Genomic DNA, 21,437 nt, shown 5'->3' with positions numbered 1-21,437 from the left:
TTTTATATTGTGCTGGTGCTCAAACCCAGTGCCTCTCATGTGCTAAGTACATGCTCTACTGCTGAGCTATAGCCCCCCAACCCCTCCTCTCTCTCTCTCTCTCCTCTCTCTCTCTCTCTCTCTCTCTGTGTGTGTGTGTGTGTGTGTGTGTGTGTGTGTGTCTCTCTCTCTGTGTATTTTTCATTGATCTGAAAATTGCTCTGTCAAAGTCCTTATTTTGTCTTTCAAAGTTGTATCCTCAGCACCATGGACAGTGCCATGTCCTGGCAACAATGAAATTACTACACAGAGCACTGAGTAGTGAAGCCAGAATTGAAAGCTAGGCAGGTGGCTAGAAAGGTTGTACTGCTAACCACTATTCTACATTGTATTCAGCATTTAATAAGTATTTATCTAAATAAGTCAATAAAATCATGGCTATTCTTAACTCAGAAATATTAAATCAACAATGACAGTAAATGCTCAGGCATAAGTATAGGACTGAGAGTTAAATCTCTCAAGCATAAATATAGTTTATTTTTTAATGAAAATCTTCATAAAATACAACATAATAATACAGCATCAATCATCTTTTTATCAAAATGTAGTACTCTTATGTCTGGTGAGAAAATTAGTTGAAGCATATCCTTCAACCTTGCTGTAGAAGGTCCAAAACAGCATACTTAAATTAGAACCTGCTAACTTAGTACCATGTTAAAAGTTACAACAGCTAATTTACTAGGTAAATTTATCAAATTCTGACCAAAATTGTTCTGTTTTTCCTCAATTACATAGGCACCTTTTAATCAAGGATGAACAACTGCCTAAAGAGACATGTTGAGAAAGGATTGTGCAGAGTATATTGCATTTTAATTAGTACCTCCTCCACTATGAAGTGGAGATATGCAACACTTTTCTGGTTAAAATTTAGTCACAGAATTTACAAGTTTGATACAAAATTAAAAGTAATTTCTTTTTGTCCCATTTAATATGAAAATCCTTCTATAGCATCCCTAATTGATGATTATCTAGGTTTTGCATAAAAGTTCTGGTGAGGGATTCATGAGTAGTTCACTGAGAAGTTCATGTTGTTTTAGGGAATCCTTTTTGTATGACTTACATTCTACAGTCCATATTTTCCCTCTGGAGAAAAATAGTACAATATTATTTTCTGGTCATCATTTTAGTCTTACAATAGAAAATGTTAGAGCTGAAAGAGCCTTCATAGTATAATAAAATGTATCATTTTACAAAAAAGAAAAGGAAAAGAAAATTAAAAGGAAATCAAAATCTAAAGTAGTCACACAGGTTATACAGTCAGATATTAGCAGAGTTTTTACTAAAATTCTGCCTGACGTTTTCCCTGAATCTTAGATGTTTTCATTTATTATATTTTTTATTAGCATATTAGTCTCCTACAGCATGAGTAATGTAACTTAAACTAATAACTGTTTCTTGTTAAACTCTTATCTGGTCAAAATTAAGTGACTAAGTGCCTTTTGCTAGACATTTAAAAGTATGATATTAAAAGGAAAAAATATTGTTCATTTGCAATATCTAATAATCCCCAAATCTCAGAGGTTTAACATTCATTCACACTGTATGCTCACTGAGTTGTTAAGGATGCTTGATTTATTCCGCATTTTTTCAGCTAGACCCAAGCACCCACAGTAACTACCAACCAAAGAACTTTTATAAACATTTTCCTTGGTCAAAGCAAACCACATAATCAGTAGCAGCAGAGAAGTAGAATCCTCTCATGTGTCTGGAGAAACAATAGATCCTCCAATTTCTTCTTCTGCTAATCACTCTACTAATAAAAAAAGAGTGTCTCTTATTTTAAAAAATAATAAACCAAGTCTTTGGGAAATATCATCCCAAGATGCTTCCCATCAGAAGCACACCAATGATGTCTCTGGAGAAAAAAAATAAAACAGGAAGAGAGAAGATAACATGAGTATCATATCACTTGTTCTTTGTTTATGTGTTTCTTTACTTTAGGCATAAGTCAGTGAAAACGGTAGTTGTTAGTCCCTCTGAAAAATAGAAGAGCAATTGTATAAGATTTAGATTCTTAGATCTTTGTCTATTTAATCATCAAAAGGGCTGGTTAAAGTGCTTTGGAAAAGATTTATGAATATTCCTTCTTTACCGTTTAATATTTTCAAATGCAGCTATAATCAGGTCTCCTCCCAGTATGAACGCCTCAGTGTTACAGCAGCTTCATCTTTGCACAACTACAGAGATAAATTGAAGCACTTCATTCAATGTAGAGATACCTAACACTAAGAGTCAAGAAAGAAAACACCTCCACAGTTGCAAATGACATAGTTTCTGACAGGCACTTGTGAGTTAAAGCAGCTATACAAAGGTAAGAAGTAAATTCACTAGAACAAATTGCACATCGAACAAATTGCAATGTTGTTCAAACTGCTGCACATAATCACACTGCAACTCATGAAAGATTTCCTTTGCAAAATTTCTTCTCTAAAATAGACTTTTTTCATACTAATTTCTCTTTATTAATTAGAGCAAAATCAAAAGAAAATACCTCTTTTTGGGTGGGTGACATGTATTATGCAAATACTTTCTTTAACTGAATCTAGAGTCTTGCCAATGATTTCTGTATTTTTATCTCCTAAGATTAAAAAGAAAACAAATGCCCTTTATATACATTAAATCCCTTTTATCTAAAGAGTGTGAACAAAAGGGAAGATGTCTTTGCTTCTCACATCATTACCATTTTGAACTGTTGTGTCAGATTTTCCTTTTTTTCAAATTATGAATACTGTTGTCAAGACAGTCTAAACAAAAATGGAAAAAATATATTTAAAGTGAAATTTAAATATTTTTCTTTAATTATTTTGTGCTTTTTATTATTTGAAATACTACTTTGAATAAAACAATGAAAAACTCTCAAATATATTATCTATTTATTAATTTACAGAAACAGTGACTATAAAAATAAGTGTGAATTTTAGTTTGCTCTCCATTGAAGAATATTATCCATTTGACAGTGACTATAATTATTATTTTGAAACCATTTAGACTACACTTTACCCATTGAGGGTACGTTATCATACATGCTCAAAACAAACCCATTTGTATGAGACAGATGATATATAAGCTTGAGTAACAATGTTCAAGGAAAAATTTACTGGGGTGCTTCAGGAAATATCTAGCATGATTTTCTCTCTTCTGAAATAGCAATTGTGATTAAGAATAGCTAATGACAACAATCACAGAAGCCTTCTAATTATTATATTCATGGCTTACCTTTGCAAATATTATATGGGTGACTTTGGTAAGTGGTAGCAGCAGTCATCAAGATGCTGACTTTGAAGATATATTAACTAATACAGAATATGTATAGACATAGTAAATGGGTATTGTTTTAAGAGAGATGGTCCATAAATGCTATTAGTCTCTCCCCTTTCAAACCATGATTTTTCAAACCCTGCACTGAATTCTGTAGGGTACAAGAAATCCCAGAATCTCATGGTTTTATTTAGCACAAGAATTAAAAATAATCAAGATGTTTGGAAATTTGCACACCAAGCAGGCTATTACAATGATTAATGGTATCAGAGACCTATTCCTATAATAACAGTACCTACTTTATAGGGTTGTCAGGATTAAATGAGTAAACATATAGAATGTCAAATCTTTAGCCGAGTGCTTGGAGCAAAACATATCCTCAATAAATATTTGCTATAGTTATTGTATATTATTCACCCAAGGTACATGAGGAGCTAACAAACAGGAAAATATATGAAGGTTAAATAGCACCAGAAAAATAGGCCACTCTTGACTTATAGGGACAAGGTGTGAATAAACATTTACAAGATTATATTCATTTCGCATTATTGAAAAACCTACTTCTGTTTATCTGTTAAGAATTGAGTTCAAAATGTCATATATCCCTGACAACATTTAATGATAGTGCCAAAGCACAAAATATAATGTAGAGTACTTATTTTCCCCCAAGCACTAGATTACCATGATTTTTGTAGCTTTCATATTAAAAAAGCAAATAAGAAAACAGAATTAAATCTAAGAATAAACAGATTTTTCTTCTCCCATTTCAAAAGGCAGGTGCACAGGCTAGAAATTTCCAGCTCAAGCTATCATCAGTCACATTGCTTCTGAACATTATCGTACATAACTTTCACATTTCTGGCAGAACCACTGTGCTGCTGGAGTACCTCACAGCCAGGTGAAATCACCTCTCTTTGTATCTTGAGATAGCTATCTTTTCTATTTTAATGTGTCCAAATACACTTAAATAATAGTGACTCTACAAAAACAAAATTAGATTAGACAGCGGTTGCTTTTTAATTGCAATGATTATGATGAGGCACCAAAGGAAATCATGTGAAGAAGAAACACAAATGGGCCAGATATGATTTGTAAAGAGGTTCCTTCGTTCCTGGAATTACTTTTTCAAATACTGGGCAATTTAGTGTATACAGGAGCTAGTTTTATGTATCAGATTTCATTGATGAAAATTATAGCTTGTTTTTGCTGAGTCAAAAACGTACTTACCTCTGGTCAAGTAATGCATCACTGTATTAGCAAAACTTCTGCCTTATGAATGTGTTCATGTAATAGTATATAAGTAGAAATTAACTCATCAAATAATTAGGATAATGATTTTAATTGGACATGGTAGCATCTCTAGATAGAACTCTATATATCTAGGAAAAGATTACATCCTACTCATGGTTTTATGAATGAGGCAAGGCAGAAACAAAGAATATAAATAAAACAATTTCTTACCAGAATAAAATGATCCTAACATTTCCTTTCTTCCAGAAAGCTCTTGCAGATTTTCCCCAATCAGGATAGGGTTTGTCCTGCAGCATCATATCAGTGACCTGAAACAATGACAGGAACTTGTTTAACACTTTCAGAAATCACAATCTGAATATTCAGCCCATAATTTACATTCTAGTGAGGTAGAATATGTACATATTTTAACATTAGGATATGTGAAGAGATAAAAATTACAATATATTTCATTAAATTAAAAATTGTAATAGCTTTTTTGACTTTACATCCTGAATGAGCACATATACAGTCATTCAGCATGTCAAATATTGAGACCATTTTTTTACAAGTCAATTAAAATTACCTTTGATATAAACCACCTTTAAATATCAATATCTCCACAAAACAAACATATATAACAAAGAAAACACTACATTCTTTTTAAATTTGTCTAAATTAGAAACTTCAAAATCCAAATACTTCCTGATGTGCCTAGATTTTTAGCTATACTATTAGTCAAAATATTATCTTCTCTTTTTCTCTTCCTTTTATCATATAATTGTATGTGCAGTACAGTGTTTAATATTCAGTTTGATGCTATGTTTATTCTAATTAGCTAGCATTCTCCCATCCACAATTTTATGCCTTCTTCCAAAAATATTCCTCCTTTCTTCCCACATGCAGAGACGGTGCCCATCCTCTGAGGTCTACGTCAAGTCCTGTTACCATCATGATATCTTCATTTTTCTCTGCTGACAGACACCTGCAGTTCTTGATACTCACTTCTCATGTCATATATCATGTTCCATCTTCTATTTTATTTACTTATGTGCATATTTTTTCTCTCTCTACTACACTTTAAAATCTCTAAAGATGATTTAACTTTATCTCCTTTCTAATGTCTATAGAGTCTTTATATAATAGAATTAAGCATTTACTCAAAGAAGAAATGACAAAATGAATTAGGATATAAATGCTTGTTTGTGAAGACTCATTAACAAAATAAATTGCTCATTAGTCAAATCACATATTAATCGTTTCTGCAAATGCCCACTATATCATAAACAGTTAACCTATTATGAAAGTATTTTAAAAGTCTTATGTCAGTGGAAGGTAAACTTTCTTCTTTTTTAAAAAAGAAAAATGAAAATATGTTTGTCTATGCATACACACACACACACACACACACACACACACACACACACACACTACTCTCCTCCTTTTCCTATAGAATCTGTCCTCCCTTCAAGAAATGAAAACCTTATTTCATTAGCTGTGATTTCTATTAATAATGTTCAAATTCAAACACACAAAAAGATTCAAAATTAAGAAAACTGCACTGGGTATGGTAGCATATGCTTATAACCCAAGCAACTCAGGATACAGAGGCAGGGAGATTGCAAGTTTGAGGTCGGCCCTGGGAACTTAGTGAGACCTTATCTCAAAATAAAAATAAAATGGGTGGAAGATTTAGCTGAATGGTGTAGTAACCCTGGTTAAATTCCCAGACACACACACACACACACACACACACACACACACACACACACACACCACACACATACCCCAGAATGGAAAAAAAAAGAAAGAAAGAAAAACTCATACAAAATTAGGTATACTGTATTGAGTAATGAAGAATTTTCATTACCCATTAAAGCATACTTTTCTCTTGCCCTTAAAGTCTTAGCATTGCATGTAATTGAAAGTTCCAACAAATGGCCTTGAAAGAAGAGAGATTTAATCACTCATGACAGAAGATTGTGAGTCAATGAGGAATCTTTCTGGATCAGTGACCTTTGGATAGTACTGAGTTTCCCATTGCCACTCAAGCAAGCCCATCTTATTGTGCCACACAGTGTCCAAAAAAATTGTCCCTTGAAAATATTCACTGGAATGCCAATACCCGCCATGTTCTCCTAAGAAGCAATCAGAATGGTGGCTAAGAAGCCCAGTTTCCAGGAAAGACTTCAGCTTGATTCTTATTTATTTTCTTTCTCAATGTCAACTCTAAGAACAGAGTTCCCAACATTCTCTCTGTTGATGAGAACTAAAGTTAGTTCACTGTAATTCACTGAGCAACAATGCAGATTTATGTCAGTTCTGCCTAACAGTCCTCTAGTAATTTTACTTGATGCTTCATTATTGAATCTGAAAACATTCAAGAATCACAGATGGTTTTAATATAAACTCTCAGTTAATTTCTTTGTAAATTTTTTGATAAATATGAAATGCAACTAATATTAATAATTTAAAAACAAAAAACACTTGCTTTACTTGTTTTTAAAATAATCTAGTTTATGCATTATTCTCTTTATCTATAATTTCTTCTTGATTCTTTAAAATTATAGTATTTCATTTTCTCACTCAGATTAATGCCCATGGATTGTATTTTCCTCCTAAAATGATTCATGATATTTATCAAAATGAGAAAAGGAAGACAATAAAGATTAACCATGAGTCCAGTGAACTATATTATTACTAGAAAGTAAATAAAGATGAAAGTAGAGAAATTTAAATCTTATACATTTGGGGGGCATAAAAGAGTCTTATAACTTCCCTTGAGGAAAGAATTGTTATCCTTTCAAATACAACAATTTCAGCCACTGCTTTTTTATAACCGTGGACAAAAGTTCTTGTGTCAAATATTTTACTAAAACCTCAAGGTTAAGTAAATAAATACTTAATAAATATTTCATGTTTGACCAAATTTGTTAAAGATTTAATGCATTCTGTTCAGCAATACTTATTCTATTCCTGAAAGAGTTTGCATGATAATAAATATTTTCAGGGAACAAAATGATTACTGGGTAGGTTTTATTCCGTTTTCAGTGTTTTCTCCAGGGTACTTTCTGGGAAGTACGTATCATACTTTCTAGAAGGAGGCAATCTGCTGCTGTATGACCAATTATTACAGCAGCATGTTTTGTGAAAATGACATCAAGGATAAAGCGTTTTCTCAGGAAAATGGCAAGACAGGGCTAAGACTCATTCTTTCTGATGGCAGGCAGCTGATCTTTTTCACCCCAGCTCCAACTCTTTATTTTAAGTCATATCATAAGATCAATGTCAGGTCACTTGCAGCTAAATTGGCAGTTACAGAGACAGTCATTAAGGGATGCATTCAATAAAGGAAAATCCAATTACCTTCTGCATTAGAGAAATCAAATTCATTTCTTATGTTGGTCAAGGACAATCTTTGTGGGAAAAGATGCAGGAAAGAGAGGCTGAAGGCGATTTTAAAAAGGTTGCTGTGTGGTATAAATACAACACAAACCTGTCGATGCTTCTCCCAAAGGGAGATATTAGAATGTGAAATTGCAGGTCTTTCTTTCTATGCAGAGAGAAATTTGTTTCACTGGTTGAATCTCACCATCCTTCCCTTCCCCACTCCTGTCTGCTCATAGCACAGAGCCTCACTGTGGCACTTACCACATCACGCTTTGTTAGGCGGTCTTTCTCAGCATATAAGCTCTTTTAGGGGATTGATATTGTTCAGTCTGAGCAAGAAAATCCATTTTGAGGTTTAAAAGTCAGTAAAGGATTGTAAAAACAATTTATCTCTACAGGCACCTAATTGAAATCTTTGCTCCTCTGTGAGGCGGGCCTGAAAGATGTGACAGTGTGAAAACAGCACTGGTGACAGACATGCCTTCCATTCACCACAGAGCTTCATGGATTACCAACTCTTAGGGGTGTGCTCTCCCTGTTAATTGTCGCAGCAACTCTAAGTCATTATTTTCCACCTTTCACCAATGAAGAGAGAGAAGCCAGTGAGATTATGTAATAGCAAAGTCACAAACCTAATGAACTGTTCTGTGTACCATTTGCCAGCCTGGGTTCTAAAACAAGCTTCTTCATCTCCCCAGTTTTTGATTTAAGGCAAGATAATTAACCTCTTTGCACCTCAAGTTCTAATTCGCCATCTGGGAGCATGCAGTATTATTAGCAGGAGTTATATTTCTGCTTCCTCTTCCTCTGTCTTCTTCCCCTCTACCATTCTCTTTTATTTATTGTATTATTTTCCTATTAACTTTTTGACTCTTTGAATATATCTCTGTTTTATTTATCATCTTTATTTTTTTTATTGGTTGTTCACATCTTTACAAAGCTCTTGACAAATCATATTTCATACATTAGATTGAAGTGGGTTATGAACCCCCAAATTTACCCCAAATGCAGATTACAGAATCACGTCGGTTACACATCCATAATTTTACATACTGCCCTATTAGTAACTGTTGTATTCTGCTACCTTTCCTATCCCCTACTATCCCCCCTCCCCTCCCCTCCCTTCTTCTCTCTCTACCCTATCTACTGTAATTCATTTCTCTCCTTGTTTATTTTCCCATTCCCCTCACAACCTCTTATATGTAATTTTGTATAGCAATGAGGGTCTCCCTTCATTTCCATGCAATTTTCCTCATCTCTCACTTTCCCTCCCATCTCATGTCACTGATTCATGTTACTCTTTTCTTCCTACTCTTCCTCCCTGCTCTGTTCATATTTGCTCTCATTATATCAAAGAAGACATTTGGCATTTGTTTTTTAGGGATTGGCTAGCTTCACTGAGCATAATCTGCTCTAGTGTCATCCATTTCCTTGCAAATTCTATGATTTTGTCATTTTTTATTGCTGCATAGTACTCCATTATGTATAGATGCCACATTTTTTTTATCCATTCATCTACTGAGGGGCATCTGGGTTGGTCCCACAGTCTAGCAATTGTGAATTGTGCTGCTATGAACATCGATGTGGCAGTATCCCTGTAGCATGGGTCTTCAGGGAATAGTCCGAGAAGGGCAATAGCAGGGTCAAATGGTGGTTCCATTCCCATCTTTCCCAGGAATCTCCAAACTGATTTCCAAATTGGCCGCACCAATTTGCAGTCCCACCAGCAATGTACAAGTGTACCCTTTTCTCCACATCCTCGCCAGCACTTGTTGTTGTTTGACTTCATAGTGGCTGCCAATCTTACTGGAGTGAGATGGTATCTTAGGGTGGTTTTGATTTGCATTTCTCTGACTGCTAGAGATGGTGAGCATTTTTTCATGTACTTGTTGATTGATTGTATATCCTCCTCTGAGAAGTGTCTGTTCAGGTCCTTGGCCCATTTGTTGATTGGGTTATTTGTTATCTTATTGTCTATTTTTTTGAGTTCTTTGTATACTCTGGATATTAGGGCTCTATCTGAAGTGTGAGGAGTAAAAATTTGTTCCCAGGATGTAGGCTCCCTATTTACCTCTCTTATTGTTTCTCTTGCTGAGAAAAACTTTTAAGTTTAATTAAGTCCCATTTGTTGATTCTTGTTGTTAACTCTTGTGCTATGGGTGTCCTATTAAGGAATTTGGAGCCCGACCCCACAATCTGTAGGTAGGAGCCAACTTTTTCTTCTATCAGACGCAGAGTCTCTGGTTTGATATCAAGCTCCTTGATCCATTTTGAGTTGACTTTTGTGCATGGCGAGAGAAAGGGATTCAGTTTCATTTTGTTGCATATGGATTTCCAGTTTTCCCAACACCATTTATTGAAGATGCTATCCTTCCTCCATTGCATGCTTTTAGCCCCTTTATCAAATATAAGATAGTTTTAGCTTTGTGGATTAGTCTCTGTGTCCTCTATTCTATACCATTGTTCCACCCCGCCTGTTTTGGTACCAGTACCATGCTGTTTTTGTCACTATTGCTCTGTAATATAGTTTGAAATCTGGTATGGCTATACCGCCTGATTCACACTTCCTGTTTAGAATTGCTTTTGCTATTCTGGGTCTTTTATTTTTCCATATGAATTTCATGATTGCTTTGTCAATTTCTACAAGATATGTCGTTGGGATTTTGATTGGCATTGCATTAAACCTATAGAGAACTTTTGGTAATATCGCCATTTTGATGATGTTAGTTCTGCCTATCCATGAACAGGGTATGTTTTTCCATCTTCTAAGATTTTCATCAACTTCTCTCTTTCGGGTTCTGTAGTTTTCATTATATAAATCTTTCACCTCTTTTGTTAGGTTAATTCCCAAGTATTTTATTTTTTTTGAGGATATTGTGAATGGAGTGTTTTTCCTCATTTCCGTTTCAGAAGTTTTGTCACTGATATACAGAAATGCCTTTGATTTATGCGTGTTGATTTTATATCCTGCCACTTTGCTGAATTCATTTATTAGTTCTAGTAGTTTCTTTGTAGACCCTTTTGAGTCTTCTAGGTATAGAATCATGTCATCTGCAAATAGTGATAATTTAAGTTCTTTTTTTTCCAATTTTTATGCCTTTAATTTCTTTCTTCTGTCTAATTGCTCTGGCCAGTGTTTCGAGAACTATATTGAATAGAAGTGGAGATAGAGGGCATCCCTGTCTTGTTCCGGATTTTAGAGGGAATGCCTTCAACTTTTGTCCATTCAGAATGATGCTAGCCTGCGGCTTAGCATAGATAGCTTTTACAATGTCAAGGTAAGTTCCTGTTATCCCTAATTTTTCTAATGTTTTGAACATAAAGGGATGCTGTACTTTGTCAAATGCTTTCTCTGCATCTATCGAGATGATCATATGGTTCTTATCTTTAAGTCTATTGATGTCGTGAATAACATTTATTGATTTCCATATGTTGAACCATCCTTGCATCCCAGGGATGAATCCTACTTGATCATGCTGCACAATTTTTTTGATGTGTTTTTGTATTCGATTCGCCAGAATTTTATTGAGGATTTTTGCATCTAGGTTCATTAGAGATATGGGTCTGTAGTTTTCTTTCTTTGAGGTGTCTTTGTCTGGTTTCGGAATCAGGGTGATGTTGGCCTCATAGAATGAATTTGGAAGAGCTCCCTCTTTTTCTATTTCCTGAAATAACTTGAAAAGTATTGGTATTAATTCTTCTTTAAAGGTTTTGTAAAACTCTGCTGTATACCCATCTGGTCCTGGGCTTTTCTTGGTTGGTAGTCTTTTGATGGCTTCTTCAATTTCATCCATTGATATTGGTCTGTTCAAATTTTGTGTATCCTCCTGACTCAGTCTGGGTAAATCATATGACTTAAGAAATTTATCGATGTCTTCACTATCTTCTATTTTGTTGGAATATAGGTTTTCAAAATAATTTCTAATTGTCTTCTGTATTTCTGTAGCATCTGTTGTGATATTGCCTTTTTCATCCCGTATGTTAGTAATTTGAGTTCTCTCTCTTCTTCTCTTCGTTAGCATGGCTAAAGGTCTGTCGATCTTATTTATTTTTTCGAAGAACCAACTTTTAGTTTTGTTAATTTTTTCAATAGTTTCTTTTGTTTCAATTTCATTGATTTCCGCTCTGATTTTAATTATTTCTAGCCTTCTGCTACATTTGCTGTTGTTTTGCTCTTCCTTTTCCAGGGCTTTGAGATGAAGTGTGAGCTCATTTATTTGTTGGTTTTTTCTTTTTTTGAGGAATGACCCCCAGGCGATGAATTTTCCTCTTAAAACTGCTTTCATTGTGTCCCATAGATTCCGATATGTTGTGTCTGTATTTTCATTTATCTCTAAGAATTCTTTGATTTCCTCCTTTATGTCTTCTGTAACCCATTGATCATTCAGTAACATATTGTTCATTTTCCATGTGATGTAGGATTTTTCCTTCCTTCTTTTATGATTGATTTCCAATTTCATTCCATTATGATCAGATAAAATGCATGGTATTATCTCCACCCCTTTATATTTACTGAGGGTTGCCCTATGACATAATATATGGTCTATTTTTGAGAAGGATCCATGTGCTGCTGAGAAAAAAGTATATCCATTTGATGATGGTTGATATACTCTATATATGTCAGTTAAGTCTAGGTTATTGATTGTGATATTGAGTTCTATAGTTTCTTTATTCAATTTTTGTTTGGAGGATCTGTCCAATGGTGAGAGAGGTGTGTTGAAGTCACCCATAATTATTGTGTTGTGGTCTATTTGATTCTTGAACTTGAGGAGAATTTGTTTTATGAATGTCGCAGCACCATTGTTTGGTGCATAAATATTGATAATTGTTATGTCTTGTTGGTGACTGGTTCCTTTTAACAGTATATAATGACCTTCTTTATCCCTTTTGATTAACTTAGTCTTGAAGTCGATTTTATTTGATATGAGGATGGCCACTCCTGCTTGCTTACGAGAACTGTGTGCGTGGTATATTTTTTCCCATCCTTTCACCTTCAGCCTGTGTATGTCTTTTCCAATCAGATGTGTCTCCTGGAGGCAGCATATTGTTGGATTTGTATTTTTAATCCATGATACCAGCCTATGTCGCTTTATTGGAGAGTTTAGGCCATTAACATTCAGAGTTACTATTGATATATGGTTTGAACTTCCATCCATGTTTGATTGTTTATCCTTTTTTTTTTAAAAAAAATTTAGTTTGTTTCTCTGTGATTATCTTTCCCCTCGCCCACTGTCTTTATTGAGGCACTTCGCACTGATGGTTTTGGTTGTTGTTTTTCATTTCTTCCTCATGTAGTGTTTTGCTCAAAATGCTTTGCAATGCAGGTTTTCTGGCTGCAAATTCTTTTAACTTTTGTTTATCATGAAAGATCTTTATTTCGTTGTCATACCTGAAGCTTAATTTTGCTGGATACAGAATTCTTGGTTGGCATCCATTGTCTTTCAGTGTTTGAAATACATTGTTCCATGACCTTCTTGCTTTCAGTGTCTGTGATGAAAAATCCGTTGTTAACCGTATTGGTTTACCCCTAAATGTAATCTGTCTCCTTTCTCTTGTAGCTTTTAATATTTTCTCTTTCTTCTGTATACTGGATATCTTCATAACAATGTGTCTTGGCGTTGGTCTACTGTGATTTTGTGTGCTCGGTGTCCTGTATGCATCTTCAATTTGTATATCTGTTTCCTTTTTTATTTCTGGAAAGTTTTCTGTAATTATTTTATTCAGCAGGTTTCTCATTCCCTTGGTTTGAATCTCTGTACCTTCTTCTATCCCAATGACTCGTAAGTTTGGTTTCTTCATGTTATCCCATAACTCTTGGATGTTTTTCTCGTGATTTTTTACCAGCCTTTCTGAGTTGGCTAGACTCTTTTCAAGATGGTATATTTTGTCTTCATTATCTGACGTTCTGGTTTCTACTTGCTCCACTCTGTTAGTGATACTCTCAATTGAGTTTTTAATTTGGTTTATCGTTTCCTTCATTTCTAGAATTATTGTTTGATTATTTTTTATAATCTCTATCTCCTGATAAAGATGCTTAACTTCTTCTTTTAGCTGTTTATGTAATTCCTTCTCAATGTGTTCTTTCGCTGCTTGAATTTGCTGTCTTATATCCTCTTTAAGGTTCCATTCCATCTGTCTAAGGTGTTCCTTGAGGTCTTTATGTGACCATTTTTCTGATGACTCTAGGTCCTCCTGAATATTTAGGCTGTCTTTCATTGTTTGTACTCCTTTTCTTCCTTGTTTCTTGAAGCTGCTCATGTTGCTTCTTGTTCTGTTTGACTGCTGAGTTACTGCTTATTCCTATAAATTTATTTGATGCTTGGGAGGAAAGGTATTAGAAGGGAAGGGAAGAAGTCACTAAGTAGAATGAGAGTAGGCAGGTAGAATTCAAGGAAGGGGGGATAAGAAAAATGAAAAGACAAAAGAAGAAAGAAATAGGAACAATTCCCGGCGGGACCCCTCTTCACGGAATTTTGCTAGAAGATCCTTGGTATGTAGACTGCCGCTGTTCCAAAGGGTCTTTTTGATCCCATTAATGTGGAGACATTAGAATCGCTGCTTCCTCCTCGGCGGCCATGTTCCAACCCCCTACTCTCTATTTATCATCTTTAAATGATCTCTTCTCCCCTTATCTATAAAAGATGAGCAAATAAAAATACGTTTTTGTACCATATGTCATTGCTATATTGTTAGGGTTTAGGAATATTCTACATCGCATATTTCTTTCTTTTTTTTTTTTTTAAGAGAGAGTGAGAGGGGGGGGGAGAGAGAGAGAGAGAGAGAGAGAGAGAGAGAGAGAGAGAGAGAGAGAATTTTTAATATTTATTTTTTAGTTCTCGGCGGACACAACATCTTTGTTGGTATGTGGTGCTGAGGATCGAACCCAGGCCGCACGCATGCCAGGCAAGCGCGCTACCACTTCAGCCACATCCCCAGCCCCTCGCATATTTCTTTTAACATTAGTCCTACAATTAAATTGCTTCAATGATCTTTCCGAATACTTCAGCAACAGTTTGTTCTAGTGCCTGAACTTCATTCCTAATAAATTCTTCAGGAAAGTGTATGAGAAAAATGTTGCCATCAGCCAAATTGTTTATTTTTTCTACAGATGACCAGTGGGTAGGCTGAATACAAAATTATTGGGCTCACACATTTGCCCTTAGGAATTTCAGGCATTGCTTCACAGTTTTAAGATTGAGTGATGCCAGGAAGAAACTGGAAATTGGTATTATTATTATTATTTTCCATATTTGATGGTGATTTGGTTATCTTGCTTGGATACCCAATTTTTTTTTTTTATTTTGAGTATAATAATTTTGCTAAGTTTATTGATTCCTCTGTTATTTTTCTGGGCATGATTTTCCCTTTTATGATAAAGGGAAAAAATCACCTTTTTCTGGTGATTAAAAATTTCTTTTATTCTTATAAGTCTTTCTAGAATCCTATTATTAACAATTATTTTTCTATTTTATTATTGTAGTTCTATAATTTAGGGACAATAACTATGCCTTTGCTGGTTTTCTCTGTCTTCTATATCTACCTTCTTTTTACCTTTAATTTTGCTCATTCAGTCCTGACCCATATTATGGATTTTGAGGTATACATCAATTAACATTTGTGAAAATTCCATTTTGACTATTATTTTCTCAGTTTTTTTCATTTCCACATTTTTTTCACTGAGCCTACCATCTCTTGTTTTATCTTCCCACACCATTATATCGGGGAACATTTTTTAAAAACTTATATTGTAAAGACAATTATTTCACTAATAGTTTTCTAAGTCAAGGGGATGTTTTGGGTCACCCTTTTCCTTCACTCTGTGGCAACATTTATTTGGTGGAGGATTTTTCAGCCACTGTTGAATTTCCCTGTTATTTTCTTCTTCTTTTTATTCCTAGTAATGAAATCCTTACATTGCTTCTTTGGGGACTGATTGCCATTGAATGATGTCAGTTTTTCCTGGACTTGCTCTCTGCAAGAGGTTCATGTTGAGGGGTAGCAAGGCCCATTTTCATCCAGCACACCCCCTCCTCAGCACACCCCAGCACCTACCTGGGAGAACTATCCTCTGCCAACATTGCCTTTGATGGGCACCCAACATGTCTCCTCTTAGCACTGCCTTGAAATGTGGTTGACTGTATTTGGCAACCTCCCATAATGGATTGTGCTTAAGAGAGATGTAATTTAGTCTCACTTAAAAGGTAAGACTAGTGTTCTTTACTCTTGTTCTTGGTTTTCTTTCATTCAACTATTAAAAACTCCCTATTTTAAAACAAAATTCTATAGTACTGTTTAAAATTATCAATCAGAAGCTTATGTATAATGATAAATTTTTGGCAATTTTGAGGTAATACCACCAAAATAATTATTACATCTCTGCAATGCTTTTCTACTTTTTAATTTAGCTATATTTTTATTAATGTCTTCCCCTAATATGACTTTTTTTTCAAAATTTAAAATATGAGATCCTGTAGGAATTTGAACATAGGCCATTTCAGTTTTTTGGAGAGAGAATTTTGAAGGAAAGCTTCGTTACATATTCAGCTTATGTGGTCACATAAACATTTAGTTAGTTTATCTGGCAGCACACAAATAAAAATAAAAAGTAGCTAGAAAATGGAATGCTAAGAGTTCTATAATAGCATTTAGTAGGTGGAGTGTTCATATCATCTCATAAAGATAGTAGACAAAACAAGAGATGGCAGACCCAAGAAAGAAACGCAGAGAGAAAACTAGAGAAATAATGATCAAATTGGAATTTCCACAAATGTTAATTGGCATACTCTAGTGGCCCCAGGTTGCTAGTGTCTTCCATCTCTTGAAAACTGCAGAAAAATATGGTACGAGGTATACACAATTTTTACAGACGTCTATAATTATCTTTTAAATGTTTGGGGAATGATCTTGGAGTGTTATCATTGTGAATATTTTCTTTTAGTTTCTTATCCACCTCAGAAAATTGAGATAATTAGTGAATTATTGTTCCATCACAAAATATTCTCTTCCTGATTCTGTTGCTGATACTTTTATCTGAATTTCATTGAGGTTGTTGTTGTTTTATAGGTACACATCAATTTTAGAAAAACTCTTTAGATAAAATTACAAGGTAATATTTGTAAGCATGTAAAGAAAATTAAAACCAAATTTTCAATATCAAAGAACTCATATTTTGGCACATACTTTGAAATTCCTTATGGTGGCTAATTCAGAAATAGGATGGGAAGTTACAGGAATCCCTTTAATTTGTAAGAGCAGACCTTATGTGTAAGGACTTTCGCTGCCCAAAGATGATGATTCAGGAAATATTGATTTATAATAGTTAAAACCAATATCAAAATGAGAGCATTTTCACACACCCAGGCCAAGAGGAAAGACAGCATATCATTATGAATAACATGAGCAATGACCATAAGCTACATACCACTGGTCACAAACCAGGAAATTTGCCTAACTGGAGAGGAAGAGAGGTGAAGAGCAGGGCTCCAATATTTTTTTTAATTGTGATTTTACTTCCCTGCTTCTAAGTATGTAGACATGAAGTCTGCATTTAAACTATCTCTCAGAATTCCTTCCAACACCATCATAACTGTAGCACACAGACTAAATGCTTTTGGGGGGCAGGGTCTATCTGACTGCTTTCAACTTCTAAGCCTCATTTCTCTTTCTTCCCCTTCTAACCACATCTGGGAAAGCTGATAAGGAAACTTTGAGGCTTCTTTCTTTGGCACCAACAGGAAATTCATACCATATATAGAAACTTCTTTCTAGATTTCTCCCCATATGCACCATAAAAATTCCATATCTTTTTGTCTCTTGAGCCATGTTCAGACCTGCATGGAAGCTATTGTGCTGAGGAAAGAATTTTCTGATTTCCTATTGGTATAGTGTGACATCATTCATCTCAACACCCGAACAAAATTTGGACATGTGTCTATCTTGTTTATATGGAGTGGCTGCAACAATAACAAGCCCAACATTGTCATCACAAATACAGTTTTTTGCAATTTATTTTGCTGTCTTGTTGGGGATCCCAGCTTTTTATATGGGATAGTGTCATCTTCTGTTACAAACATATTCTCATCACTAAATCATAGTTCAAGAGGCCTCACATAAATTGATATATTTCTGAAAGATTGTGTTAAGGAAACTTCAATGTAATCCTGAAATTCCAGCCCCATGCATAAAAAACTGCTAATATTTAAATCCTTCCTACAAAATATAGAGGAAGTAAAAGATCCTAATTCTGGCTAAATAAACCCTGAACATAATGGGAAATTCTATAAAATGCAAGAGATCTTAAGTGGAAGAATTAACCCTGAAAATGCTCCATTACTGCAAGGATTTTATCTGTTTTGTTCACACTGGATCCCCATTATCTAGTGGAGAATCTAGTAGTTATAGGATGTCAGTAAATGTCTATTGACTGACTGACTGAATGAATGAATGAATAAATAAATAGATGGACTGTATGAATAAAAGGGAATCAAGAGAAGCACGAAATGCAAAGTAGATAGGTGGGGAAGGCTTGGACAAATGGCACTCCTTTACTGCTCCTTTACAAGGAGCTCCTGTACTGTCCCCATTTAATGTCTCCTTGGCAATTACTGAAGGGATGATGGTTATGGAGGTGGTAGTAGTGATTGTATTACTGACAGTGGTACATGTACAATAGAGCATTCATTTTCCTCCTGACCTTATTCCTTCTATGCCTGGAAAGGAGATGTTAAGGTGTCAAAAGTAGTATATACAGTCTTTCTTGAGTGCTAGCAAAATAAAGAAACCAAATATGATTTTGAACAAGAGGGATATAAAGCCTAAGAGGCGTGACTACTTACATTATCCAACTGAACAATGTATCTCTTTGATTGTGAATTATTTATAGAAGAACTAAATAAGGATACGTATTAATCATAAATTTTAAAAAATGTAGTATGCTTCTGTATGCATTATTTGCAGTGTACAACTCAGGAGGGGAATGGTGAGTTATGGTAAATGTGGCCTCTGGGATTGTACAGTGCTCAGTCTGTGCATCTTTATGTGATGGCTCTATTTTGTATTTTTCTATGCACCACTTATTTTACCTTTTGTTCTGCCCTCCCAGATACCACCACACACACCACACCACATACAAACATGCATATATGATCATTCTTATACAATGGCACTTCCAGCTGAGACAAAAAAAAACCCAAGGTCTAACCAGAAAGAATTACGCATACTTACTGAGAAACATTAGCTGAGTATGCAATTAAGTAAATGGAAACCATGGATTAAAGTTTACTAAATTACCCAGTGATGCCTTGAATGAATTGCTACAAGAGTATTGGAAAATCACTGGCAAACCTCTACTAGCAAGCATTAAATCTGGAATGTATTCTACAGCTTTTCAGAAGCACAACCAGGATTTCATAAGGCATGAATATTAATGCACTTGCTTATTATCTCCAATGATAACCTGCACTGCTTTTGTGATGTATTGCACCTTATTGCTAGATCCCTACTGATTTACAATGCATCATGGACTGTTTTATTATTAACTAAGGAAATTGGGCGTGTCTCAGAATATAGAATCATTTAGAGAAAGACACCTGAATCACCTGAACACCGAAATATACACAATCAAAAAGTTCTGCAGAGTTTCAAACAGTGTGTTAACAAATACAAAATAAATATGATGTGCTCCAGTGCAATTTGCTTTCTACCACACTGAATTATAATTTAGAATGAATAGGAAAAAAAATGAGAATGACTACTGGTTTGCTGAGAAAAAGCAAGCAGAAAAAAATATTTATGGCATCTTTTGACATGTTATTCCCCATTGTGGTATAAATTATAAAACAACAATAGCCCAATATTACATAGTTGGGCATTTATTTTTGTTTTTTTTCCTGAAAGAAGGAATACTTTTCAGTATGCACACCTGCTCTGTTTTGTTAACATATATTGAAAAGATAATTACACAAAAGACACTATCATATGATGGCTTTCTAACTTAATATATGAATAGAAGGCCAACTGGAAGAAAAGTAAAGGGTGTTTTCAGCCTCAGTCTGGCTGGGCACAGAATCACGAGCCACTCAAGCAGGAGCAAAACTTTATTTTTGAAAAAGCCGCCAATACTCCGGTCGCTTGGGCAAGCCAAAACCGGTCCCGCGCGTGTCTACCGGAACCGCCCCCCCTCCCCCCCTCCCCCCCCACCTCCCCCGGAATTCCCTCTTACTATCCTTCCCCAACCAATGGGAACTCTCCAGGAGTCCCATAACATGAGTCCCTAGCAGGCCAAGGTGAACAGCAGGAGTCCAATTTCCATATGAATGTAAATCTTAACATAATCATAACATCTCAATGGCTAGCTGGCGTCACCTTTCAACCAAAAGTGCCATGCATCATATTATTTGCTTGTGGCTCCTAGCAGATGGAGCCCTTGGGACAGAAAAAAAAGAGCAAACATCTCTTCAATGGGAAAATAATTATTTTTAGGATGCCCAGCATTCCAGTTTTCTAAATGAAATGCCTAACACATGCTACCCCTAATGATAGTGTCCAGAACCCTAACTCAAGTCTCCCAGGCCCAGCACTTGGTACCCTTCCATACTGCTTATATAATTATCATTTATCAGGATGGCTCAGCCTGCTCTATGGGGTAAAGAATCCAAAACTGTGGGCCAGTGTGGGAGGAGAAGTTCAACTGATTTGATATTCCTAAAGTCAAAAATGGTAAGTCCCAAAAGACTGGTAAGTCAACCATCTGACATAACCACAACGACTTCAGAATTTGAGAAATTATAAAGTAAGGCAACGATGAAGTAACATGGTCTCTAAGTTTAAGCAAGCATTGTTTCTGTTTTATGACCGTTGAAGACAGGTGTACCTGTGACACAATGACATAGTAGCAAGCTTAGAAAATCAAAAATTATAACCTGAAAGCATATTTTTGTAAAAAGAAATAACTTGTATCAACATTTAGTGTCTGAAAATAAATCCAGCTATTTGTATTTTTTGCATTTCAAGGAAAAGTGAAATATTGGGTTTTAGGGCATATTTTAAAAATTACACCAAATAAAAGTGCTTTAATCAAGCTTTTTGATGTTGTTGTTGCTCTGTTGTTTAGTTACTATATCAGTGATAGCTAAAAATTCAAGATGTTTTCATTAGAATTATTAAGTTTGATATATATAATACCATACATATGCAAGTTATAAAAAATAAGAATAGATAGAAAGCAAGTTTGTACAGCCTCCCTTGTTCCTTGGGAACAAAAAGCCCTTACTGTACTTGTCCCCAGTCATTATCCTCCCTACCTTCATCAAAGGAAACCACTAATCTAAATGTTGTATTTACTATTCCTGTTCCTTTGTTTTCCACTGTGGTTTTACCCCATCTTGCTGTATCTATAAATGAAATAAAATAAGTTGTTTAGATATATATTTTTGGCATGTTTGTAATTAAGCAGAATAATATAGTATCATTTTCCTGCACCTGGTTTTTATCATTCAGTATTAGTTTCCTTAGATTTATTT

General features: G+C 34.9%; 1 protein-coding gene across 5 annotated transcripts in view; it reads right to left on the bottom strand.

Moving 5' to 3' along the window:
* The window catches only part of TMEM117 (transmembrane protein 117), a 482,831-nt gene that overhangs the window by 149,120 nt on the left and 312,274 nt on the right, over window positions 1-21,437 (bottom strand). For all 5 annotated transcript variants that reach the window (XM_081310889.1, XM_081310890.1, XM_081310886.1 and 2 more), the window contains one exon: window positions 4,759-4,856. In XM_081310889.1, coding sequence (XP_081167015.1) covers window positions 4,759-4,856 — 98 coding nt within the window. The remainder of the gene's footprint in view (window positions 1-4,758; window positions 4,857-21,437) is intronic.

The sequence above is a fragment of the Spermophilus citellus genome, assembly GCF_964194105.1.
Source record: "Spermophilus citellus genome assembly, chromosome: 10".
Taxonomy (NCBI): Eukaryota; Metazoa; Chordata; class Mammalia; order Rodentia; family Sciuridae; genus Spermophilus; species Spermophilus citellus.
The sequence above is the reverse complement of the archived record's forward strand: the minus strand, read 5'-3'. Positions and strand labels throughout refer to the sequence as shown.